The sequence below is a fragment of the Cotesia typhae genome, unplaced genomic scaffold, assembly GCF_013202065.1.
Source record: "Cotesia typhae breed Kobodo isofemale line unplaced genomic scaffold, CoteBio_Ctyphae contig_119, whole genome shotgun sequence".
Classification (NCBI taxonomy): domain Eukaryota; kingdom Metazoa; phylum Arthropoda; class Insecta; order Hymenoptera; family Braconidae; genus Cotesia; species Cotesia typhae.
Genome location: NW_027423712.1, coordinates 484541 through 510503, shown reverse-complemented (window position 1 = coordinate 510503; position 25963 = coordinate 484541). Strand labels below are relative to the sequence as shown.

The following is a 25963-nucleotide window of genomic DNA, read 5'->3' as shown; positions in this document are numbered from 1 at the left end:
GAAATGAAATTTTATTACAAATGTGCATCTATTTTATAATTGCGAGAATTTAATCACTAAATATGATAAATATGGCATGAAAAAACAGATTAATTTTTATGATTGTTACACAATTTATTTTCAATTAATTGTAATAAGTTTTATTAATTAATATGATAGTATTTTCTTCCTTTTGACTATTGTAATCGGACGTATTAAAACTTATGGCGTTACAAATAATTTCAATTCGTTGAAAAGATAAGTATCAACTAAATTCCTTAACGATTACAATAGTAATTATAAAATTTTTTAAAATTTGAGCTTCTGCATAGCATTTAGATGCAGTTTATTTTATTTTTTTTTTATTTTTTCTATGATTCTCAGAGAAGATATACTTTTCCAAATATTTTTACTCATTTATTATTTAAATAATCAACATCGTTAGTTTTTAGAATGATGATGAAGTTATTAGTTTTTTTTTATTGTGTGAGGTCTATCGAATTCTCTCTCGATGTTTAATTTTAGCGTTACAGAGTTTAATTTTCTTTACTTATAATATTCTGTAGACTTTCAATATTGTTATGACGAGGTCGAGACACGCATTATTAATCACACTAATTGAACTGTGCTCTTTAATTAGTTTTTATTTATTATTTTGGACGGCTTAAAAATCAGACAATTTTTTTTACATTTTTTCATTATTTTTTACAAATCATTTACGATAACTTTAATTGATTTCAAAACAAAAAAAAATATATATACTGTTGAGATATCAGAAAAGAAGACAATGGTAAAATTTAATACACGATGATATGTTAAATTGTCTATAAATTAATATTGTATTGTAAAATTCACAATAAAAAAAATAAAACAATTTTATTGAACACTTAAAATTGCAAAAAAAAAAAAAATAATTAATTAATAATATTATTTGCTTTATTTTAAACTACTTTAAAGTAGTAATTTCGGCCTCGTATTTATTTTTTATACCGTCACAATTAATATATTAATAATTCATCACTTTTCTATATTTCTATCTAATTCAATATTAATATATAATTATATACATATATAATATATTTATTTTTTTCTCTAAAACCAGTAAATGCATGGAGGAGTCAAATATTGATACGGTAATTAATATCACGTATCAGTACATTAATATTTAATCATTAAAATTCCTTTGCTAGTACCATTTATTAAGTTAAAAACAAGACAGCCGATCAATTCATTTTTAGTCTTGATTATTTCAAGATTTTTTTATCAAAATACTAATTAATCAATCATTATTATTATAATTATATTATTTCACCCACTTGTACTTGTATATTTAATTTAGTCTGTCTTTTAATTACATTTAAATTAACATTACTTTAGAATACCTATACTTCATATCATATCATATATATATATATATATATATATATAGATATATTTATAATTCATTTCCTAGGCTTCAGTTTTCAATCGTATCTTTGTACAAATTCTATAAATACTCTGTACTTTCTAATATATAATATAGTATTTATATTATTTACAAAATTATTTTTATCAATTCTCTTTCACTGTCAGACAGTTACGTTTTACGTTAACAAATAAATATTTAACAATTTATAATAATACTAATCATTACAATTGTAAATTAATAAAATATAAGTGTAACAAAAATAATATTTATCGATAGTACAATTGTATAATAATTATTAATACTTATCGTGGATTGAGATGATTTTAATACGTAGTCAGGTGCAGGTGAGGGTTGATTTTTTCGGGTGCTTCCTAATGTTGTGACACTACGCCATTTAATTACATATTGTGGTGCTGTCCTACTTAATGCTTGTAATCTTTATTTAAAATAAATAAAAAAAAAAATTAAGTTATTAAATAATTAAAATAATAATAATAATAATAATAATAATAATAATATTCACCTGATTATTGCTGTATTCATTTTCCAAGGTAGGGTAAAATTTTTATGTTTATCTCTTGAGCAAAAAGTATAAAGTCTCTGTCCAAGTGGATTTGCACTTCTGGTATATTCATGTATAGTTAAATTCCATGACGTGCACGGTCCTGATAATTAATATTTGCCATTAAAAGTTGATTAAGGTTAAAACTAGTGGTAAATAATTAACGTATTGGTAAAACTGGGTCACTTACGGTCCTGCGACGATTCGACTTCGACAGTTAATTGCCGATCAATCGTAGAGTCCAAAATCCATGTGCATTTTTGCTGGTAGTATTGATTGGATATTGTGTTACTTGTCAAATCGCCAGTTTTAACGATACCCTCCAGTTGAGTTGTCGAGTGATCACCGCAGTAAGTGTCTTCGATAAACTTGTATGCGGCTTTTACATTGAGATCTGTTCCAGAGGATCGTGACCACTCGATGTAAAGAGGACTCCAGCCTCGTATTCTGAGTGGAAGCCAATTCTACATACACAAACACACAATGTTAGTTCATTTTTAAAAATAAAATTCAGAATTATAAATCATGCAAATAGAAAAAAAATTATTTATACATTTCATGAAAATATTTTATAGGAAGAAAAAAAAAAAAAAAAAAAGCAATAAAATTAAACCTCGTAATTTCCACACAAACAGATGACAACATTGTTCGGCTCGGAGACTAGTTTAACATGATTTATTTCGTCGAGATGTTTATCACTGACACAATGGCAACCGTTATCGCCACAAAGTGTATTACAGGATTTATTTGATGATTCATTAGTGATACCGTTGTCCACCTAATTGTCCGAAAAAATTTATTAATTTATTTATCACATAAATAAATATTAATGAATATAAATAGTCTGTTTCAATAAATGACAAACATAAATATTTATGTATCGGTTACCGTTAAAACGACTGATTGATTAGTCGCTGGTATGAAATGTTGTTTACATTTAATGTAATCTTGGGTTGTAAAAAACTTGAAAATTGGATTTGTCAGCTGTCCTTGTCTTGATGAACTCAACCCGTAATATTCAACGTCACAAGTGCTGGAGGGCCGTAAAGTACCTCCTTCCCCTTCTGAAAATACAATAATAATATTAATTATTATAATAATAATAATGCTAATGAAATAACTAAAGTTTGTTTTATCTTTCTTTTTAATTATTTACAGATGAAACTTTACTTTGCTCTCATAGATATAGGTAGAAATAATATTATGTAATATTTCATGAATCATGATTATTCATTAGCTGATATAATTTTTTTGTTTTTCTTTATTATTATGCTTCTTAATTTATAAATACTTAAATTTATGATACCTGACACTCCTAGTCATAGTGATGGAGGTAAAATACTCACCATCATGAAAGTAATAAGAGAACTCAACGAATTGTTGATCGTCTGTTTTGTTGTCCGTCCTTTTAAAAACAATCGTCAATTCACGCCCGGTTGATGAATAATGCTCTGGTTCACTGTACCTGTCAAAACATATATATCTATGAGCTAATATATTACATATCTATATATTAAACAATTCAAATTGATGATAAGCACAAAAATCTGACAGCCAGCGGATTTTTATTGTAATCCCGAACGCTTGCGCTTTGAATTTTAGTTTTACTTTCAGAAAGTGAATAAAAAAATTGATAACCGTGATCGGTTGGTCAGCAAACAAAAATTCCTCATATTCATGAACTAAAAACATGTCTTGTGTGTTTAACTTGAATTTTTCATTAGTTTTATTAGACATTAAAAATACTTGTATATAAAATGCTAATGATTGTTACATATTTTTCTTGTGTTGTTTTTCCAGCATGTAAGATAAATCCTTCTGTGGTTTTACTTCTATAGGTTTAAAATTTCACGACATTTAAAATCGATATTTCTATCTGGTATATTTATATAGTCACAGAGAATGTATTGCTGTGGATGTATAAGCGTCTGAACCATATTTTATTACTCAGCTGTACTTTTGTGCATAAAAAACTAAATACGCTGTAAAAAATTTTGATATTTGAGATTACACATAAACCGATAAACAAAAAATATTTACCGTTTATTTGTTTTCATTCTGTAAATTTACGTGTAGCATAAAAAAAAAAAAAAAATACACAAAAAAAAAGCAGAATCATTTGAGCTTGAAAAATAGCGAATGACAAATTTTTCCGTAAAACGATTCAATCATGGATGATGAATATGACAAACAATATTGTTTTATTTTTTTTTTTAGAATTACTCGAAGAATACAAAGGAATATTGTAAGCTGATTAAAATTTTTTCATGCGATACCAAAACTATATTTGTCGTCCGCAAATAGGCATTGAGAAAATATGTTTTTTATTGATTTATGGTGAATTGAAGAATAAAAAATTTTAATTCATTTTTATTGATTGCAAAACGAAGAGATTACCTTTCAGAATGATTGAATTGTCGTGGCCGTTTAACTGTTTGAACTGGACTGCAGATCTTCTTTATATTTTTAAGGTTTTTTTCTTCCCCCGGACTCCCATCATCCCAGATCTCAATCACTGTCTTGCACGATGAAGCACTATTGTGAAAAATCTATATTTTATTTGAGAATAAAAACGAGACAAGAAACTGGAAGTCAAAGCCCGTAAAAAAAATTGTATGGAGTAAGAAAAATTGAATTTATTAAAGAAGATGAAAAGATGACTCGATACGTAAGTACACGTACCTCAGATTGTAACTGATCAAAAGAATATGAACCGTATCGTGAACTCTGCCTCTTAGAACAAAGTGACAACTATCAGATTGAATCTTTCCTCTCGTATTATAGTGACCAAATCTCGACTTGTTGCCATCTATTTCAAGATCGCATCCCGCTGCGGTTATACTACTGCCGGCCACAGAGTTGCTTCGCAAATCCTTTAGGTTACGATTATTGTACTTGGTTACATCGTAGATGATACTGTTGTTGACGTTATCTTCAATGCTTTTAACTGTAAAAACAATTTAAAAGCACATTATTATTTCGTTAAAAATTTAATCAAGTGTTTTATATGAACATAAATTTTTAAAACAAAGTTTAATTATTCCAACGTAATGACATTATCTAAATATTCACTTGTACTATAAAATGATGTGGTAGTTGTTGGCGGTAATGTTGTTAACTCATTAACAGTAACTTGAGCAGAAAATCCGTTGTAGTTGAACGGTGACATCTCAGAGCCTGACCTGGAAATAGAGGTTGCATCAAAGTCATCATAATCATTATGTATTATATTATATTATATTATTATCTCTATGGAATAATATCACAGTATTAAAGTGCAATTATTTATTCTTTCTTAAACAATTAAGTGCTCGAGGTTCGTAATGCAACCGCTCTATTTGCTTCCTTGTCTTTCAAGTTATGGTGACTAGTCTTTATATATATATTTAGCATCCAGAATGCAGATAAAGACTACTAAAATATTTATATTACTGGTGTCTTTATTCTAACAACAACTAACCTCTTAACATTGGTAATGTTTACTTTTAAAGAAAAAATACTCACTTAAACTCCACGAGGAGCTCAGTTCCGACGTGAACAATAGACATCTTCTCATTATTGCATAACTTCTTGAGCATTGTGCTCGAGGCGGTGGGGCCCGCGTATATGGCGACATAATCATCGGTGCAGTGACTGGAATGCAGATTTAAAAACAAAAAAAAAACAATTCATATATTTGTTAAATATTATCTCGAAGAATAATACGGAAATTAAATGAAATTTGTCATATTTTGAATTTTTTAACCTCTAAATTGTTCCGAAAAAATTTTATGATAATTTTATAACAAATTAATTACAAAAAAATGTCCACTGATAATCTATATTGTTGTTTCATTTAATTCTCACCGATAGTCAATTTATTATGATAACGCTGAAGTTAACCGTCAGCTGGTGATTTTAAAAATTTTAATAACAAATCAATTACAATAAAAAAATGCTTTCAAAAATTTTCATTTGTAATTTTTATAAATTTTCATCACATGGAATTTTTTAATTAAATTTTTTTAACAATAATTTAATTGTTATATAATTAAAAAAAATTTATGATGTCAGTTAACTTCAGTGTCTTTTTTCATAACAAATCAATTACATTAACAAAATGATACTCACAGCCGACAGCTGTCAATTTTTTTTTATTGCATAATAAATCAATTACACTAAAAAAAAAAAATGTTCGAAAAAATTTTCACTAATCATTTTATTTAATTTTCACATGTGGAATTTTTGTAATAAATTTGTTTCATAGCAATTTAATTGCCATAAAAAAATTTCTGATTTTAATATCATCTCAAGGATCCATTTAATTAAGTGCAATATTATGATAAAAGATTGATAAAAAAAATAATGTAACATGTGTTTAATGATAAAATTCATCTTTGAAGTTGGAAAAGACTTTAATGAATTAATTAGATCATAATATTATTCATGGTTCAATTTAAAAAAATGGTGAATTTTTCTTGGTAACTTTGAATCTCGAATTTAAATTATTAATTCAATATTTACATGGTGAATATTTTATTAAAGTTATAACTCCCGAGAGAAATTTTTCATTAAAATTATATTCCTCGTTATTATATTATATTATATACTTTGTAGCTATTTTTTAGAGCTGGGTAAGTAACTTTTTTATTTAATGGAGCTCCGCATGGATGAATATTAAATAAATGATCGATTGATCATTTTATAGGATAAAAAATAGACAAGAAATATATATGTTTTATTTATTTTATAGTGATTAATAATGGTGGTTCCTTGTACTCATTTGTCTTGAAGAGAATTAAGGATGAGCGCGCATTATCCGCTGAGAGGAGGATAAAAAATAAAATAATAAAATAAAAAGGGAAAAATTCATGAACCGTATATCAATTGAGGGTAGAAGAGAATAAAAAAATCAAGATACATTTTGATAAAATGGCCAAGCGATACGTTTCTCATTTCTCATGAGTGAGTCATTGGTTTGAGATCTTCCAACCAACAAGAGGGATGAATCAATACTGGCGTGCGCGATTTCTAGAGTGCAAGCGAGAGCAAGGGAGAAAAAGGGAGTGCCTGAAACCGTATCCACCTTCCTTACATCAACATTCAACAATCCATATGTATAAGTGTAGATAGTCACTTTATACATTCATATTTATATATCTATATCTATATCTCCATCTACCTCTACGTCTACTCTGCCTTCACTTGCACCACTAAGTATAGCTCTTCACTGGATGCTACAGCTAGAGGTACAAGCGCAAGTAGTCAGTATAAACTTCCAGTAGTTGTACTACGAGTAGTAAATATATATGAGTAGTAAGACAAATGTATGAATCATGCGCGACAGCCACTAAGTACTTTGGTAAAGATATTACCGGCAAGGTATGTGGTATTTCAAGACTTTTACTCTATGTAATTAGATTACTGGTGTATGCCCAGGCTGTCTTATGATATATAAGCTTTGTAATTATATTTTACCACCTTTTTTTTTATAAATATTACACTCTAGAAAATGTCTGTTGAATGAGTTCACTCCTCTGTAATGTTCATTAAATTTTAACTTCAAGCGTTAAACGAATTTAAATAACCCTCGGTTGTTTTTTTAAATCAGGTGAGAAAAATATTTAAACGCCAGAATTCTCCTTTGATAAACTTTTCTTTACACTGAAAAATTACTGAAAAAAAACATCAAACTAAAAACTTTTTAGAAAATTGCTTGATTAAAATTTCCAACTTCTTTATTCTGACGATAAAAAAATTTATCCAGTTTAACTAGAATTCCATTTTATAAGTTGACCTTTTTTATACTAGAAAAAATCTTTTATTAAGAGAGTTTATTGCGAATTTGCTATAAAATAATTCTTCAGCTCAAGAATGTCTTTAAAAAAGTTATTTTATTTTTAGTTTATGGCCCATAAAAACGATTTTACTTTTATCATTGACAAAACTACTAAATCACAAATAAAATTTCCTATAAAAAGTTTATAATTTCTAGTTATTTATTATTTTTATAATCTTTTAAACTTCTGTAGATTGAGATAAAAAAAAAAAAAAAAGGAGTTTAAAAACATATACACACATTATTTATCTAGTCTATTAAATCTTTGAATCAATTCATACGTCCCTTCAAATGGAATGTCATGGTTATAAATCCACAAAAATGTAAACTTCTTAAAGATAAAAAAATTGAATAAGCTTCTTTTTGAAGTAAACTTCAAAAAGAAAAATATTTAGCTGATATTATTCAAACATAAAACTACTTTTGAATATATATTTTAAAAAAATTTTTTTTTGTAAAAATCTATTAACAGCTTTGCTAAAACAAATATTAAATGTCACATAAAAAATTGAAAAATTCTATAAAGTTTATCTTCTGCTACCAATTACTGGATCATATCGCAATAAAATATTTATTTGTAGAAAAAAGTGCAAAAGTGACATTTGAATTTTTCGAAGGGACTATTTCCACTCACTCTAATATATTATTCATTAATCTCATTTAGTAAAATGAAAAAAAAAAAAAAAAAAAAAAAAAAAAAGTTTCACATAAAAAATTCAGTACTGAAAGATATTTGATTATTATTATTGAATGAAGTTAGCAAATAAGCTCTAAAACAGAATATTCACTGGTTGTTCAGTCCCTCTACTTTTTTCTACCTTGTTATAAAATAAATTTTTAAAGTCTCTGAATTTTTTATAAAAGCGTTTGCACCAGCTGTGTAGATGAATGTAGAAACACACTTGACCAATTTTTCCAACTACAGACTCACACTAACACAATGTATTGCAGTACGTGAGCGTCATTAGAGCCAGATGCGCGAAGAATTTTCAGTGTGATATTCTTTGACGACGTACCAACTCTAAAGTAACGAGTTAAGTATCAAAGTATCTGTCTATCTATCTATATATATTATACTACACAATATTAAATATTTAACAATCTCGACCGCTCTTTAAACGCCTGTAAGTGAAATAATCTATCGGGTACGGGGATTAGTCAATATTGTCTACATAAATCTGATGTACGTCTAAATGCATGCTAGTGGTTTAAAGTATCCTGGTATGGGCTTAGTACTCATCTACTCACACTGCAATTCATCACGCACATGTAAATATACTTTTGAGGTACACAAAGTTAAGGGTATCAGCTTTATATATGCACGGGGAAAAATATATAGGATTTACGCACGCACATGAATCACTGCGCTGAATATGTATTGGATATTGTGTAAAAGTAATCCTTTGAAAGGAAAATAAATAACTTCAAGTACTATTGAGTTTCAATTTATTTTACGAGGGTGCTGTAACGAAAAAAAAAATTTTTAAAAAATAAAATAAAGAGTTAACGGCTAAGATATTAACGCTAATGAGCCAATTATACGATGATTTAATAATCTATTCAACTTGATATTTTTAAAGTTATAAAGCGAAAAAAATTACTGTAAGAGCATTATTATATTATAATTAAAAAGGTATTTTAATGAAATATTATAAAATAATTATGATAAACTTTTTCTTGTTAACTTTTTAGCTCCCGCTGGTATAATATTATCATCAGTATAATAATAATAGGGATAATAGTAATTAAAATGTGAAATAATGAAAGTTACTTACTTGAAAGATAGAAGCAAGGAGTTAAATGCAAGTGTAATTGATACTGTGATATTTGACGTGATGAGATAGCGGCATCGTATATTTGCCGGGTAAAGCCCTGGGTAGGCGGGACTCGCCAAAATGCAATCTGTGTTCAAACAATCCTCGAAGATCCAATCACAATCTACAACAGTCGATCGAAAACAAACAATATTATTTCATTTCCAATCAATATCACCGATGCGATTATTTTTATTTATTTCATTTTCATTTTTTCATTAGCCCTCGGAGAAAATATAAATTAGCCGGCTATCGGAGTTTAAGAACTCAAGGGCCGAGCAAAAGAAAAAAGAAAAAAGAAAAAAGAAAAAAAAAATAAAAACTAGACAACTACAATACACAAAAGGTTGCTAGACTAAGTCTGTACGGAGGATGTTGTCGCAATTTTCGTTTCCGTATTTGTCGGACCAGAATATTGATGCTGTTATATGTAATAGAAATTCAATGAGAAATTTTAGATTCGAGTCAGGTTTCAAACAATGGGGAGAAGTATAAAGGGACCTTTGGTGAATTCTCGATTCAACTACTTATATTTGATTATTTCTTGTTTAGTAAATTCCGTCTTTACTTATCTAAAGGTAGACGTTCGCTCTTACTACGGACGGATAGATTCTATGTATATAACCATCAGCAGACACAGATACAGATAAATACAGACAGTGCGACAATGGTATTGTGTTGGAGACAAATTTTACTAGGAAGCATAACCATCCGTGTTTACGTTGTTAGCACTCGTGATGCAGGACAGTTAAATAGTCTTGGACTCGTAGTGTACAATGCTACCGGTTCTACCCTTATTTGGTTAAGCTCAGACGACCTGGACTATTCTACACTTAACCTTGCATAATTTTACTTCTATGTAGGTGTATATATATATATATATATATATATATATATATATATATATATATATATATATATATATATATATATATATATATACGACGATGTATATATACATATATAAGCAACAAGAGAAAATTACGTCGCTTTGCTTGTCCAAGGAAATTCGTACGTTGGTCGAGAAAATTAGCTTTCTGTAGAGCAAAAGCTTGCTGGCTTTATTAGTAGACCTCGAAATAAATTGAAATTTCATTTAATTCTTTTTATCATCATTTGTCCCTATTTTTTCGCTCTTTCACTTTTTTATCCCGTAATTACGCTCTCAATATAGAATATTTTTTCATTTATATATTTTAAGCTGTAAATTCATTCAAAATTATTTATTTCATCATTTTTATTACTTTTGTAATTATGTCCTTGTGCGAGCCAGACAGTCCAGGTTATCATGAGAAAATCAAGCTGTTATATAAAATATTAAATCACAAAACCTAATGCTGGAAAAAAATGAAAAAATTCAAAACTTTATAAGCAAACTTTTAATAATAACTTACCCGTATTATTAATAGCTTTTCCACCTCTCATCGGCCAGCCAACGGACGTGCTAGCTTTCGAGGCAAAACTAAAATATGCTAAAAATTGCGATCTCGTAGTGTTCTCGTGAATTCTGAAATGACAATAAATATATTAGAGTAAACATTTTAATTATAAATACCTTAAGAAACTTGATACACTGTATTTTATTTTTCCCGGTGGTTTAATAAATAATAAAATAATAAAATAATAAAATAATAAATAATAATGCGGATGAATTTAGAAGCGACGATGATGATAACAATAACGGTAATGGTAAAGATAATAGTTGTTGGTCGTGATAGCGCAAGTTTAAACATAAGGAGTAATAGAAAGAAAAACAACAAGACACAAAGGTTGTTTCGTATGATAAAGAGAAGGAATTTTCGGGGAAAGCTACTGCAAAAGAGATTCAAGTTATCGCGACTGCTCCTGTGAGTGGTTTTGGCAACAACATCGGCAATTCATCGACGATTCTTCGGCGATGAAAATTCCTTTCATGTTTGCTCTTGTCGGTTGAAAGAGCTTTTCCATTTTCCATAGCTCGGGCATTTCTATCGCTTGGCGTGTCGATAAGCCCCCCTTTCTTCTTGTCTGGCACCCTGCCGCGTTTCACTTCCCAGTTACGTGCCCCCGGCACAATCAATAAATGATCTTCCTCTCTTTCGCCGCTTTGTCGGTCGAGGAGACTTGTGACTCAACAGCTTTTGAGCTTAACGTTGTTCTGTTCACTCCAAGTGCCCACATCAAAACTCACCACATTATTTTATAATTCCTCTACAGCAGCTAGCTATTCTATTACTCTTACTTTTACTTATTTTATCTCCAGGTTGTTTTCTAGCGCCTCACTGTGCACTCAGTTCACCCTGTCTTCTCTATTCTTCCACGTCTCTTCTTTGTCTAGTATTTATTATTTAGTCTTTTTTAAATCGTCCGCACTCATGTAAACCCGAGCACGGCCGGCAAATAAATTAAGCTTAGAGGAAAAAAAAATAATTTGCATGATGACAAACTAAAATGAAATTAAAATTTGAATATTGGGTTAGAAAAAGCCGTATATATGACTCACTGCATCCGTAGTGTTGCTTCACTTTTGTCGGAAAAAAGTACCACGGGTCGATCGAATCGAACATTAGAACCGCAAATACGGGCACCGCCTTCCAGTTCGAGCCAGCCACCCTCACACCTAAAGAAAATCCATAATCCGTTAATCACATGCAATATAAAGTAAAGTAGACGAAAAAAAAAAAATAAATAAAAAATATAAAAGTTAGCTGAAGTTTTATAAAAAATAAACCACTATTTCTCATGCCATTGTACTCTTAAAGTTTCTCTTTTACCAGTTAAACGCGGCTATTTATAATGTCAGATAACCCATCTAAAAGCGGCAATAAATAAAATAAAATAAAAATAAATATATAAATCTTTTACTTACGCCGTTCCATTGTGACGTCCAATGGAGATTAAACGATAGATTTGTAATTCGACTCGTTGACCAATATCCGGGATAAACCTGTAAAAGCACTCAGTTGGTCCTATTACCGATAGTGATTTTATCTGACCAAAAGCCCGATTAGACTTTCTCAAAAGTTGTTTGCTATCTAACGTTATGTTACACACTGAAAATTAAATCCAATAACATCTATTATTATCCAGAATAACAAGCAATACATTAAAAAGTTTGCAGACCGAGAGTTTTATAAGATTATCTTGTGTTTAAAAAAAAAAAAATAATTTCTTTAGCTTTTAAATATTTTTCTATTAAATTAGTTTTTTATCTCGCGTTCCCGCGGTAATGGAAATAGAAAATATTGAAAAAAGTTGAGTTATCGTAATCAATCCGATTATTTAAATTCGCTTTTTAAAAGATTTTTCCTCGGCTGTAGCTGGTGTGGTGGGATTACGTACAAATCTGTTGATTATTTTGGGGGAGCTAGGCGATGTCTAAATGGTGTATGTGTACATAAAGATTCCCAAATGCGATAAAAATTCCGCCTGAAGCCGATATCACTGGCAAAATCGATTCCAACGGAACTCAAGGAAATCGAAAAAGTTCATTGAAACTTAAATTTGAAATTAATCAACCAAGCAGTAAACCAACCGGATTTTACCCCTTCAGGGGATATTCTTGATTAAAGCTTCATCGAGATATATTAATTTGCACCGTTGATAGCTTTTTATTTAATTCTATTTAAATAATTTAAAAGCCAAAGACGAACGAAAAAAATTCATAGATTTTATAAATTTATCTCTCGGTCTGTTTTATTTTATATTCAAGGTATCATAAAATAAAAAGTCAAAATATGATATGTATATCATATTAAACACATACTGTTTGTACAATATTGTTCCAAGCCACACTGAGCACATCGCTTAGGCATGGCGTTACCACAGCTACATCCTCCTGATAGTACGCAACACGCGCAATTTTTGCTTGATGAATTGAAGCTGCAAGCACACCCGGTTTCACTCTGGGTCCAAAAATCCACTTGACCTGAAAAATGAATCTGTATGAAATATGTAATATAAAAAACACATTTACTCAATTTTAACTATTCTTTTTCTCTCTCTACTCGATCCTTTGATCGATCTATTGTCGAGTGATTATATTAAAAAATAATAACAATAACAACAGCGACAATAAATATTGACTTTTTTAATAACTGGTGACTGTCGACGCCAAAATAACAAAGTAGTGGTCACATTTTATCGAATCGCAGGCAATATTTTTGAATTATTTTTATCACCGGAATTTATGTATTGACATTTGAATTAAATGAAGATATTGATTGATGATATGTTTTTAGGTTTTATGTAGTGTGACTTGCTGGTGGTCGGTGACTTTACTACGGTAGGATACTACTTGATATGCTGATCACATCTCCATACATTTACACTTTAATTGGCTGGGTATGTACACTCTCACTGTTCTCTCACCTCTGTCTCCACTATATCCAATTTATCTATCTCTCTTACCGGTCCTATTAATCTCTCTTTTGCGTCCACTGTCAGTCTTCCTATCATCCTTTTTGATAACTTTTTCGACGTATCGAGTTTTATTTTCTACTGAATTTTATTTTACCAATAAAACTTTGTTACTACCGCACACCAGTCAAATTAAACTTTAATTATTTTTATTTAATTAATAATGAAACTCAAGCTTACAGACAATAGAAATTTTTTTACAATTTTATAAAAAAAAAAAATTTAATATAAAAATTATTTTTTAAAAGTTTTACATGTTAATTTTTTTTGCCATAATTTGTTAAAAAAAATTGACAGTTGTCAGCTAACTTTAATATCATAATTAATATTAAATTATAAAGTAGTAATATTATTATGATTATTCATTGACTGTGTTTATTAATTGTTTCACCGGAAGTTTATAAATAAATTACTAGTTTTGAATAATAAAGTTTGTGCTTTGATAATGTAATAATAATAACAATAATAATAATATAATAAATTAGATTTAAGAGTGAATACACAAAAGATGAAGTGAATAAGTGGGTGCAGCGAATTGAAGTGCAAATCTCTGAATAGAGTTTCACTAGACAAGCAAAACGCTGCTAGTGACAACTCTGGGTGTTTCTTTTCATCAAAACTTTTCCAACAATAAATTTTAAATATCTATAGATATTTAAAAAAATAATAATAATAATAATAATAATTTAAAAAAAAAAAAAAAATATTTATATATTTAAAAGAAGTGAAAATATCACAGGACATAAATTAAATTTTTTTTTGTTGGAATATATGTATGTATGTACTTTGTTGTATATTTTACCTTGAATGTTTAGATTTTGTTCGAATAAAGAGTTTGATTTATACATGTAATATTTATAGGTAGAGGTACATTTAACGGACGTGAGGAAGGTAAATTCAAACGGATGAGAGAAATGTAAAGAGGTAAAATTCAGTACCTCAAATATCCGAACCGGTATCGATCTATCATCTGGATGTAGATTAAACACGTAGAATATGTGGTGGTGATGGTGGTGGTGGTATGAGATAGCAACGATATAGGCGTTCCGTCACATTGATTGCCATATTTTCGATTGATGCATAAATTAATGCGTTTCACGGAAATCTCAAACGGTTGTACCAGCACCGTTGATAATTGGCTTAGCTAGAAATCCTCGACAATGTCGTAGAGACAATGGAGAGAGAGTCGAAGGTGACGGAATTTCCATTCATGCCAATTCTAAACCCCATTCTCTAGCTTTGTACATAACTCTATAATAACTATTATATACAACACAATCTGCGCAGCAGTTACTGCTGTTTCTCATTTGAATTTTGAGAACTCAACAGCTAATCACCATTTATATCTTTGCCATAGTTATTTACATATTCTCTCCTCAATCCAAACTCAATATAATGCTAACTAAAGATCTCTATATTAAATATATGTACAGTGGAAACTTTATTTAATGAAACTCAAGGGACCGGATATTTTTTAACATTATAACGAGTTTTCGTTATACGGAAAGAAGACCTATAATTTAATGTAATTTACTTAATTATTAATTAACTAATTTATTTATTCAATTTAATTTCATTAAGAATCAATGAGTATAACAATTTTTATCATTATTATATTCATTACTACTTATTATGTTATATTATCTATAATTAATCTATTGTGTTCTATTATTCTAATACTAAATTAATTTTAATATGTTCTCATTATGAGATGTACTTAATTATAATAGTCCTTAGGGAGCACTTGCTTTAGGATCAAAATTTAATAAATCAATCAATAAATAAATAAATTATTTTGGCGCTGTGAATAATACCAAGACAGCATTGCTTGATCTAAATCTTTAAATTTTGGCCTCTTCAATTTTTTAACAAACTTCCCGTCTAATCAATTTATGCCTGAAGAATTGCACGACTCATGATGCAAAGCATCAGAGAGAGCTTTACGATCGAAAAATTTTTTTCACCTCATTTCGGCAACTATTTTTATTATTATAGCCTTGTTAGTTCATGGAATTAAGATATTTTGCACACTATTGTATGAAACTCCGGAAACACTGTAACTTGCGAAAAAATACATTAATTTAGTTAATTTTTTTTTTTAATTCTTTGAAAGAATTGTAGGTCACTGAATGCGAATGGCTGAGTTATTCAGTGTCGTTTATTTACAATTAATAAAATAAAACAAAAACCAGAATATTTTTTTTCACATTTTTCATTTTATTAATAATTCATAGTTAAACTAGCATTATGAGTCGTGCACTTTTAGATTTTCCAAACTTTTTTTCTCTATTGAAGGTTTGAAAGCAACTAAAGCTGTAAGAATGTAAACGAAAAGCATAAAAATCAAATGATATTATACATATATAGAGTGTTTAAATATAGGAATAATAATGTAAACTAAAGAAAGTTTGATATTTTTTACGTTATATCGAGTTTTTCGTTAAATAGAGTTTCCACTGTACATAAGCGGTTGATAATTAAAAAGTACTAACAATTACAAATGATATTGAATGACCCCAATTGAGGAAATTTCCAATTATCAAGGTGGACTACGCGGCAGATGATATTGGAAAACGATTTAAACTTTCCGAGAACTAACACCGCGAGCTCCGTCCCCTTCTTACTGGTTTTTATCCGAGTGAAGCCCTATGCTTACCTGGTTCTGGTTTCAGCTCGGATGAATCCAACTATATATAATGCCTTTCGTGTGCAAAAGGGATAATTATATGCACCAATGATTATAAAATGTATGCCGATAAAATTAATCCAAGAGTTATATTAACTCTTCATCAAAATCAACTTTTTCGGAGTTTAAACTTTTAATTAAAAAATTATCTTAGGTGAAAAGTTCTTTTATCATATTAACAATAATAATAATAATAATAATAATAATAATAATAATAATAATAATAATTGTTTTGCATCTCACTGCTGCCAATATCTGTTGCCCTCCGACAAACTCGTGGGTACTCTGCGGGGCTACCGAGTGATCGAGTATACTCGATCACTCACCAACTGTTTATGGATGATCTAAAGATATACAGTGCCAACAAAGATCATCTACAAACGGCCATCAACATCGTAGCAGAGTACACACGAGATGTCGGAATGTCTTTTGGGTTGGACAAGTGTGCGGTCGTACACCTGGCGAAGGGTAAGTGCTCTGATACGGGTGGAGATGTCGAATTAGTGGATGGGAGCGTCTTAAGAGAATTAGACGCCGGAGAGTTGTACAGATATCTAGGGATTGAAGAGCGGCAAATGCATGCCGTCTCTGAAGTCCGAACAACTCTTCGCAGTGAGTATGTTAGGAGACTCCGGAAGATCTGGTCATCAGAACTTTCCGGCAAGAACAAAGTCTCAGCTACTAACATGCTCGCTGTCCCGGTCCTACTTTACTCTTTTGGGATCCTGAAATGGCCTCGAAATGAGTTGAAAGATCTCGACATCAAAACCCGTAAAGTCATCAATATGAATCAGAGCATGCACCCTAACTCATCAGTCGCCAGGATGTACCTCTCCCGGAACATCGGAGGGAGAGGATTGCAGAGCTTGGAGCGGCTTCACGATCGTTTGGTTCTGGGTTTAACATACGAGGTTGCCAATTTCACAGCAGACGAGGACGACTTCCTGATGCAATTTGTTCATAGTCATGAAAATGCGCGGAAGGGGTCGTTCTTGTATAAGGCAGCAATCTACGCGGCAAATACCTTAGGTCTCGGAGAAATAAACGCTCTCATTGAACTCCCGAAAAAGGAGTTCAAGAGCGTCGTCAGGATAGCCGAGGAAAAAAACTCCTCGGTGAACACATGGACAAGTCCATGCACAGCGTGTATTTCAAACACGTCCGTGACCATGGCTTGTCCACCCAGCTGACATTCTCCTTCTTGAAGTCAGCTGGCCTGATGTCCGAGACCGAAGGGTTTATATTTGCCTGCCAAGATGGTGTTATCAACACTCTCGAATACCGTAGCAAGGTGCTCCAGGCGCAGCTTCCGGACACGTCCTGTCGGACGTGTAAACAACATCCGGAGACGCTGATGCACCTTTTGTCGGCATGTCCTGTGCTGGCAAGAGGTGCCTACATACAGCGTCACAATGCTGCCCTGCGAGTACTCTATTATCATCTCAGATATAGCTGCGGTATCGATGAGACACCAGTGCTGCCTTATCTGCCAGGAGATATTCCGCAGGTTGTTGAGAATGACAGTTCCAAAATTTATTGGAACATACCATTCGCAACAACCCGGCGGATTGACCACAATAAACCTGATATTGTGCTCTTTGACAAGGCTACTCGTGACATTTATGTCATTGAGTTTTCGGCCCCAGCCGAATACAATATCTCGGCCAAAGAAGAGCACAAACACCAGATATATCAGGATCTCCTGTTTGAAATTGGCAAACTGTACCCAGGTTACCGTGTCAAGCTCGTCGTTTTGGTTGTCGGCGTCCTTGAGGGATGAAACAGTCTTTTGTGTCTTCACTTGCGAAGATACCGGCTTGCAGTTCAGCAGCCGTGTCTCTAGCAGTGCGGATGCAAAAGGCTGTCATTTTGGGATCCCTGCGTCTACTTAGGCAAATGAATTTGGCCTGCTGCACTCACTAACCGCCTTGTTGTGTGGAGTAGTGCAGCAGTAATGGATGGCGCTCAGGCTGGGCCCTCGGAGAGTCGGACTCCGGGGAAAACCCCCCTGAGCAATTAATAACAAATAATAATAATAATAATAATAACAACGGCTCATCCTGTTCCTGTGGTTATTATAACAATAATCTAAAATGTATAACATGCATGAAGTTACTATAATAAACATGATGAATTTATCAGAACTGTTGTGTTGTGTATAATTACTATCATCGTCAAGAGATAATGGAATTACGCTAATTGCAGTATGATAATGCAATAGGTTCAAAGACCGATACTAATCACATGGAAAATTACCGTGATATAGTTTGATTGTTCTATTTCGTAACTCGGTATTTCATCAGCGTTAATTTCTTTATTTATTTATAACTCCAACTGCATTAGATCGTTATCAATCATTGTTATTTTTATCTATCGTCATTAATTGTTATTATTTTACCGGGTAATTTAATTTAATTAAAGCGACATTAATATTAATTAGCGGTGGACTTTCAGGGAATATTATTATAAATAGAGAGTAAATAAATGATAGAGCAGAGTATAAGGTGTTTATTAGGTCCTGCAGGTGAGGCAAGCTTGCTGACGGTATACTGCTTCTGGCGAACTAATAGAGGAGAGACTGCGATAGACTAGGGAGTAAAGAATATAAAAGTTGGTGGAAAGGTGGAAAGGTGGAAAGATATACTTGGATATAAATTGAGTTACTCGGTGCACCCGGTGCACGTTTGGGATTGATTTCTCATTACAAAGCCTCGTGTCTTATTTTAGAGGGCGCCGACGCGAATCTCCTCTACACTACTGTGAATTGTGAGAGTCATGAAACGGCGCAAGTGTGTGTGAAGAGGATATATATATATATATATATATATATATATATATATATATATATATATCCTACACGGTGGAGGAGAATATCAGCGTTCAGGGGAACAAGGAATTACTTTTCGATCCGCTCTACGTGAATCGAATTTTTTTTTACAATCTTTTTTCCACTTCAAGACGAGCGCTGCGGTTTACCACTGTTATTTGTGTAAATTCCTGTTTTTCGTTTGCAAGGAGCGCTAGTTTAAGATGAAAAAAACTTTTTACATACACACTCGGTCCTTTATGTCTTCAAAGAAGAAAATAAATAGTCAGCCAGTTTCAAGCGTTATTTTGTAAACACGCATTTGTAATTTTATTTATTTTATTTTTTTTATCTTTTTAAGCTCCTCTGAAATTTGTGTGCTACCGATAAAATCCTCAGCCGCTTAATTTATTTTTAAAATCGCATTTTACGGAAATAAAACAATATTCACGACACACTAAATTTCCAATTTTTAATTAAAAATCGAAAATTGGATTTTTTATTTCAAGCTTAAGCTGAAAATTCAGTGAAGTTCGATTTATCTGGGTTTCAATTTCCCGCATTTCAATTATTCTGGACACTTAACTCCAAAATAACCAACCTCGAACCTCGGCCTTTTTCACCTACTTTTTATTATCCTTTTCAGTCTTTTTCCCCTGACTGCCTCACGAGGAAAAAAAAACTCTTTATTTTATTTTTTCCTACACTAATTTTCTTTTACAATCAATCCTCGGTACAACGAACCTGCCAAAATTAAATCTTTAATCAATAATAATTATAATATTACAATAAAAAATTAAAAAACCCTTTTAATAATTCCTTAAATAATTTTTTTTCAGGTCCCTAATAGCCGCGACGTAAAAACAGCCAGAGAACATTGTAAAAGATTATTCCCTTCAGTGATATAAAATAGAGTAACTCTTATAACTCAGAGAGTGCGCAAGATAAATAATAAAAAGATACTTACTCTCACCGCTGACAAAAATCGGGGTCCAAGTCATTTGAGAATAAGCGTAAGACGCTAAAGTAAAGACGATTGCCAGCCAAAGCCCCCGAATCATGATTCTCATGAAATTCCAAGTTTTCGTCTCAACGTTATCTTGTCCTTCAATCTTCAATTGTCCCTGTACTTTACAGCCATAAATTCCAGGATTACATTTGAGTTATTGCCATCCCATCTAGCCATTCTTAAATTAAACTCTATTTTAATAAATTTATTCTTCGTGTCTATTTGTCTATTTTTGTATTTATTTTTATAATAGAGTAATAAACCTCAGTTATATAATCATTGTTGTTGGCTGACAATGCCAACAATAAAACGTGAGGCTTACATTTGTCACATCAAAGCCTCGTCGTCATGCCTTTGTTTCGCGTTTTTACGCCTTTTTTTATTCTGTTTTGTTGTGTCGTAATGTCGACTCTTCTCTTCACATAAAATTCATTTCTATGTACTTTTTTTTTTTTTTTTTTATATTAGACTCATTTTCAAAAAAGTCATTAAAATAGCAAGTCCGATCGATCCGAGTGAGCAGAGCACCGTAGATATAGAACAAGCTTCAAATAACCCTGGCTTCTCCTTTTGTACTTTGTCAACTGCGTCAGTTAATAAAATACCAGCAGTGATCTGTAATGAAAATAAACAAACAAAAGTTAGTAAATAAAATTTGGGATTAAAAAAATTCTCACGTAAGTAAACATACTATATAAAATTTATCTTATTACATAACATCTAATGTAATTTATCATAAATACATATCATATATTATTTAGCTTTATTAATTCCAGATAGTTGCACACTTTCGTCTCCAGCATAATAGAGAGGGCGTGGTTAAGTGTTATCCAATATTTATGACACGGAAGTGAGCATATGGATTTACCCTCTTTATCTCTTTTTCCTCTTTCAACTCTTTCATTTGTATATATAGATATTTATATATACATATATATTTTGAAACGACAGGAATGAAAAAAAAAAAAAAAAAAAAAAAATAATAATAATAAAAATTAGTAAATCTACCGAAAATAATGTCTTTGTGCTTTTGACAAATCAATTTTCAGTCCGAAGTAAACTTTCGTCAGCGGAACAAAATTCATAAAAAAAATTTTTACTTTAATTAAATCAAACAGTGGATTAAAAAGAGGAAATGCAATTAAAAGTTTTGAGCCCGTTGATGTCAGATTCGTAAATTATAAATGCATATTATTTTTGTGTAAACATATATAGAGTTATAAATAATAGTAAATTTTAGGTGAGTAAAAATAATGATGAAAGTAGAACTGTGTATCAGCAAGTCTATTATAATTTAACACAAAGTCTATAGGAGTCTATAAGAGGGTGGATTAGGTCTGATATGGATTACCCTAGATGCTCCTCGTGGTTATAGAGTGTGGAATGAGTAAAGCTCCTCCTCACAGTCCTGACAGATACACATAACACACATAACGCGAGCAAGTACCATAGTATGAAGCGTACCGTGCCCAACAGAAGAGAATTCAGTTATTCGTTTCCTGAGCGAACCCACCGTGAACAACAGCTTAAATGAGAATGTAAAACACATGCGTGTGTTTCTCGCAATTGTGCAAATTCTGTTGCGGTTAAATTAGATTAATCTGTGTTGCGTCCGTGTATCTACCTGAAAGCACGTGAATGTGAGAGCACAGCTAAAATCCAAATAGTATAAAGAAATAGTCGAGTGGTAAAGGTGAAGAGACTTGTTGTAGCATGGAGATATATAGAGCAAATAATGTCTGCAAACTTTCCCCAACTCTTCATCACTCGCTATATTTCCAAATGCAAAGTTGACGTGGACATTTACCTATTTTACACCTACAACATTACCTTTTACTGCTGTGGCGAGTCTGGGTCATCAAGGGTCTCCAGCCTTTACTCTTTGCTCTATTATATCTGTACTATAAACTCCTAAATATAGGTATCTACATACCTATAGATATATATTTACATATTTCTTCTCTGACAGAAAGTTTTTACTCATAACTTTATCGATTGCTGAGTACTATTACTCAGTGAAGTAAGTAAGAAAAATTTTAATGTCTTTTTTACTTTTTTTTAGTTGAAACTTTTGTAAAAGTTATCTCAAGTAAAATTATGACGTCTTATAATTTTTATGACACTCTAATTTATTAATATTTTTTCTTCTTTCAGGCTGTAAATAAATTTGCATAATGGATAACGCATTAAGAGTGATTGGATTTTTAAAAATAAATCTTACAGAAAATCTGGTACTTTTAAACAATGTTAAAATAAATTACAATCGATAACTCACCATTAAAAAAAAAAAAAAAAAAAAAAAAAAAAAACAAATCTTCAATCGTGGCACACTGAAACACCAACTAAGTAATGAAAATGTAGATTAAATTCCGTTTATGATGTCTATAAAGTCATTAGTCATGTTACTTTAGTATTCATTATTCAGATGAGTTATCACATTTTAGAGGATTCTCGTTAAAATATAATATTTTATTCTTAATTTAAATTAACTATTAACTTTACTACTGTCTGGATATTAATTTAAAAATAATTGAAATAAAATAACTGTTATTAGTAAAAACACGAGTCACTTCACTTATACAGCAAATAAAAATTCCCCATTAATTAATATTTTAATTATATTATACTTGTTTATTCGTATCAATCACTCAATAATAATTATAATCATCATTTACACTTTACCCTTTACAAAATTAAACTCGTTAGTTATATTAATTATTTAAAACGATACCGAGTGTACAAACGGAATTAAAATAACGAAATTTCGGTGGAAGTTTCACTGATGAATTGAATGTGTTAAAAAAAAAAAAAAAACACGGTAGCCACACCGTAAATTTAAATAACATAAAAATAAATAAAATGATCAACGATGTTCATACTGCAGGGGATGAAATCGAGAAAATAACCGCCCTCGTCATGTGAAATACACCGACTCTACACATTTTCTGTATCTGAAGCCTCAATCCAGTAAATTCCATCCCTCACAACCCCTCTGGGTCTACTTTTGCGCTGCGCATGCGAATTCGCTTCCCCATGTACAGATAAAATATACATAGGCATGTATATATATATAGATATAAGAGTACTCAGTACATCTATATACATTTACATGTACAATAGCACATAATACACATATAACATGAACCCCTTGTACGAACTTTTGCGTTTCTCTGCGCGCATTCAGAGATATTTCGATCTACCCTTATTTTTACTTTTCCGTTTTTTGTTTTTTTTTTTTGTTTTTTTTTTTTTTATACTGTTTTTTTAGACAATTATTTTTTCGAGAGCACTTATCCATATGAATCTACTAAGTGGTAGAAGAGAGATGTGAAAAATTGCTCACTTGGTACTCTATTGACGAACCAAATATGTACTTCTCAAGTGTTTCAATTTAATACATATTTCATTTCATTTGGAGAGCATATTAGTATACCAACTAAACACCCAGAGCTGAGAAAGTTTATTAGTAATTAGGCGTTTGATTGCACGGCGGGTAGTGTTGGTCAAACCCTCCGGGGAATAATCAAAAATGAAATTTTAAACTAGCCATCAGGGAATTATCTATGACGGTGTGTTGTTACTTCTGTATATATTACTACAGCTCGCGACGATGTAGCTTCTCGTCATCTATACACGGAGAATTCACAGGACATACATGTGATGTTATATTATATTATATTATATATATATTATGAGAGATGAGGGTTGAAATATACTTGAGGAAAATTAAGATTACCCGGGAGAGCAGATATATAGTTTAGGTATTAGGTTTCCTGGCTATCACTATATCGTTATATCGAGTTCAAGAGACTGACGCGGTGGATTCTGTTATGAAATGCATTTCAAGTTTAACGAGTTTTTACTTTGACTTTATGAAGCTCGTATAACATTATTTACTCACTAAAAAGTTTATAAAAAATATTTAAATAAAATTAACATTATCAAATAGTTGGTAAATAAATCTTTATTATTTTATTTGATATCCATGCCAAATTTTCCTCTCTTTCTCTCTGTCTCCACTTTTCAGATTTTATTCTTTATTACTCGTGTACAATAAATTACCGTAAGAATTTATTTACCAAGATTTACCGTTTAAAATTTATATTTTTTTTTTATTTTACCCAGACGTTTATATATTTATATATCATAACGATAATATTTATATATTTGCAGATTCAATATAAATATATGGAAGTGACTCTTGTGAGTTGATATTTACATATATACCTATAAACTGTTATGTAGTTTTGTGTGTTAAAGAACAGCCTTATGTTAATTTGCCAGACGGTAAAAAAGTCATGGAATGTACAGACGGATGAAACAACATCAAAGGACATCATACCTGCGGACAATTTGCTGCTCCTCAAATTAAACCATGATTGAAGAGTTGATTATATATGCTTTTTAAACTCATGTCCTTGATGCGTAGTGTAAAAGCTTCCTCGATTTTGTAACTCTCTATGTAACTCTTTACCAAGAGATAGAGAGCAAGATCACGTTGATAATCTAAAAATGAATTTTTTAATTAATATAAAAAAAAACGAGCAATCGTGAATTAATTTCCGCTGAAATAATAATTCAACTGTGAACTTAGACAGCAAAGATAATAATGAAAAGAGTACATTTTACTGTTACGCTTTTTTTAATTTAAAAGTGCATTGTCAGAAATTCGTACAGCGATTGTATGTATACGAATGAAAGTATGAAAAGGAGAAAGAGAGAGTGGAAAAGAATAGGTACATAAGAAAAACACCGGAATTAGAATAGATATATGGAGTGAATAAAATGTAAAAAAGAACAAAGGGAAAAGTAAGGAAGAGAACAGGAAAGGGCAAAATTTAGTTGGCGTCGATGCAGGTCAGAATCGTTTCCCTCGACTAGAGCTGGATCGGTAGCAAATGGGTAACTTGATTTATACGAGTGTTTTCGTATTTCGCTTACCGGATGTGGCTAAGGAGTATCAACTTTTCATTGATTTTTGGTTATTGCATCTTCCAGTCTTCCAGGTATTGTCATTTGAATTACACTTTGGTTTTAACAATCGCGATTTAATTTTCATTATTCTTCCTTGGGTTTATATTTATGGAAGGATTCACCGCAGACGCAATATTATATTATGATAATGCGGGATAAAATATCAGATAACAATAATAGGTTAAGAATTTATGAGTAGCGTGAAATACCGGCAACCTCAATACGATGTTTATCTAGATGTATAAAAGCTTCAAAGTTTCAAATGAAAGAAGTGAAGAAATGCTCGGTAAGATCTCTACATTTGTTTCTTTCCTTTATTTTCAGCTTTTTATTTATTTTTATTTTTATTTTATTTTATTTTGCTTCTTTAGTTGTCTTTCACGCTTCGACTGGTGAATTGAAAGCGATTGGCGAGTAGGGAGGCAATAACAGTGCTTCGGAAAACTTTTCCGTACTATCGTTTTGCTCGGCATTATCGAAATGTATGACAGAGAACGAGATTGTTGTAA

General features: G+C 30.9%; 1 protein-coding gene and 1 long non-coding RNA gene across 5 annotated transcripts; one reads left to right on the top strand and one right to left on the bottom strand.

Annotated features, from left to right (window-relative positions):
* Window positions 1-33: 33 nt before the first annotated feature.
* LOC141532480 (uncharacterized) lies at window positions 34-25559 on the bottom strand. Of its 4 annotated transcripts, none has more exons than XM_074250842.1 (18): window positions 25422-25559; window positions 24823-24986; window positions 20439-21095; window positions 13327-13488; window positions 12430-12613; window positions 12064-12180; window positions 10976-11088; window positions 9543-9705; window positions 5454-5582; window positions 5022-5131; window positions 4632-4896; window positions 4347-4484; window positions 3296-3414; window positions 2838-3013; window positions 2563-2727; window positions 2140-2413; window positions 1911-2052; window positions 34-1823 (listed from the first exon to the last, which is right to left on the bottom strand). In XM_074250842.1, exons 3-18 carry the CDS (start codon window positions 20539-20541, stop codon window positions 1622-1624), a joined length of 2562 nt encoding a protein of 853 aa, XP_074106943.1. In that variant the 5' UTR covers window positions 20542-21095; window positions 24823-24986; window positions 25422-25559; the 3' UTR covers window positions 34-1621. The 4 variants fall into 4 exon arrangements, with proteins under 4 accessions (XP_074106943.1, XP_074106951.1, XP_074106935.1 ...); XM_074250850.1 differs by lacking the exons at window positions 24823-24986; window positions 25422-25559 and adding exons at window positions 21945-22104; window positions 22311-22450; XM_074250834.1 differs by lacking the exons at window positions 24823-24986; window positions 25422-25559 and adding an exon at window positions 21945-22082 and having other exon boundaries at window positions 20439-20658; window positions 20744-21095.
* Window positions 25248-25963, top strand: LOC141532499 (uncharacterized). Its single transcript, XR_012480097.1, has 3 exons — window positions 25248-25486; window positions 25570-25740; window positions 25826-25963. It is a non-coding gene; the product is annotated as an uncharacterized LOC141532499 (long non-coding RNA).

Bases quoted from the DNA above. Each gene is read 5' to 3' on its own strand.
- LOC141532480 (XM_074250842.1), bottom strand. From the start codon at position 20,541: ATGAGAATCATGATTCGGGGGCTTTGGCTGGCAATCGTCTTTACTTTA. The intron at 11,089-12,063 runs GTGAGTCATATA...TTGTCATTTCAG, and splicing joins GAAGCAACACTACGGATGCA to AATTCACGAGAACACTACGA. The intron at 4,897-5,021 runs GTGAATATTTAG...TTGTTTTTACAG, and splicing joins CACATCATTTTATAGTACAA to TTAAAAGCATTGAAGATAAC.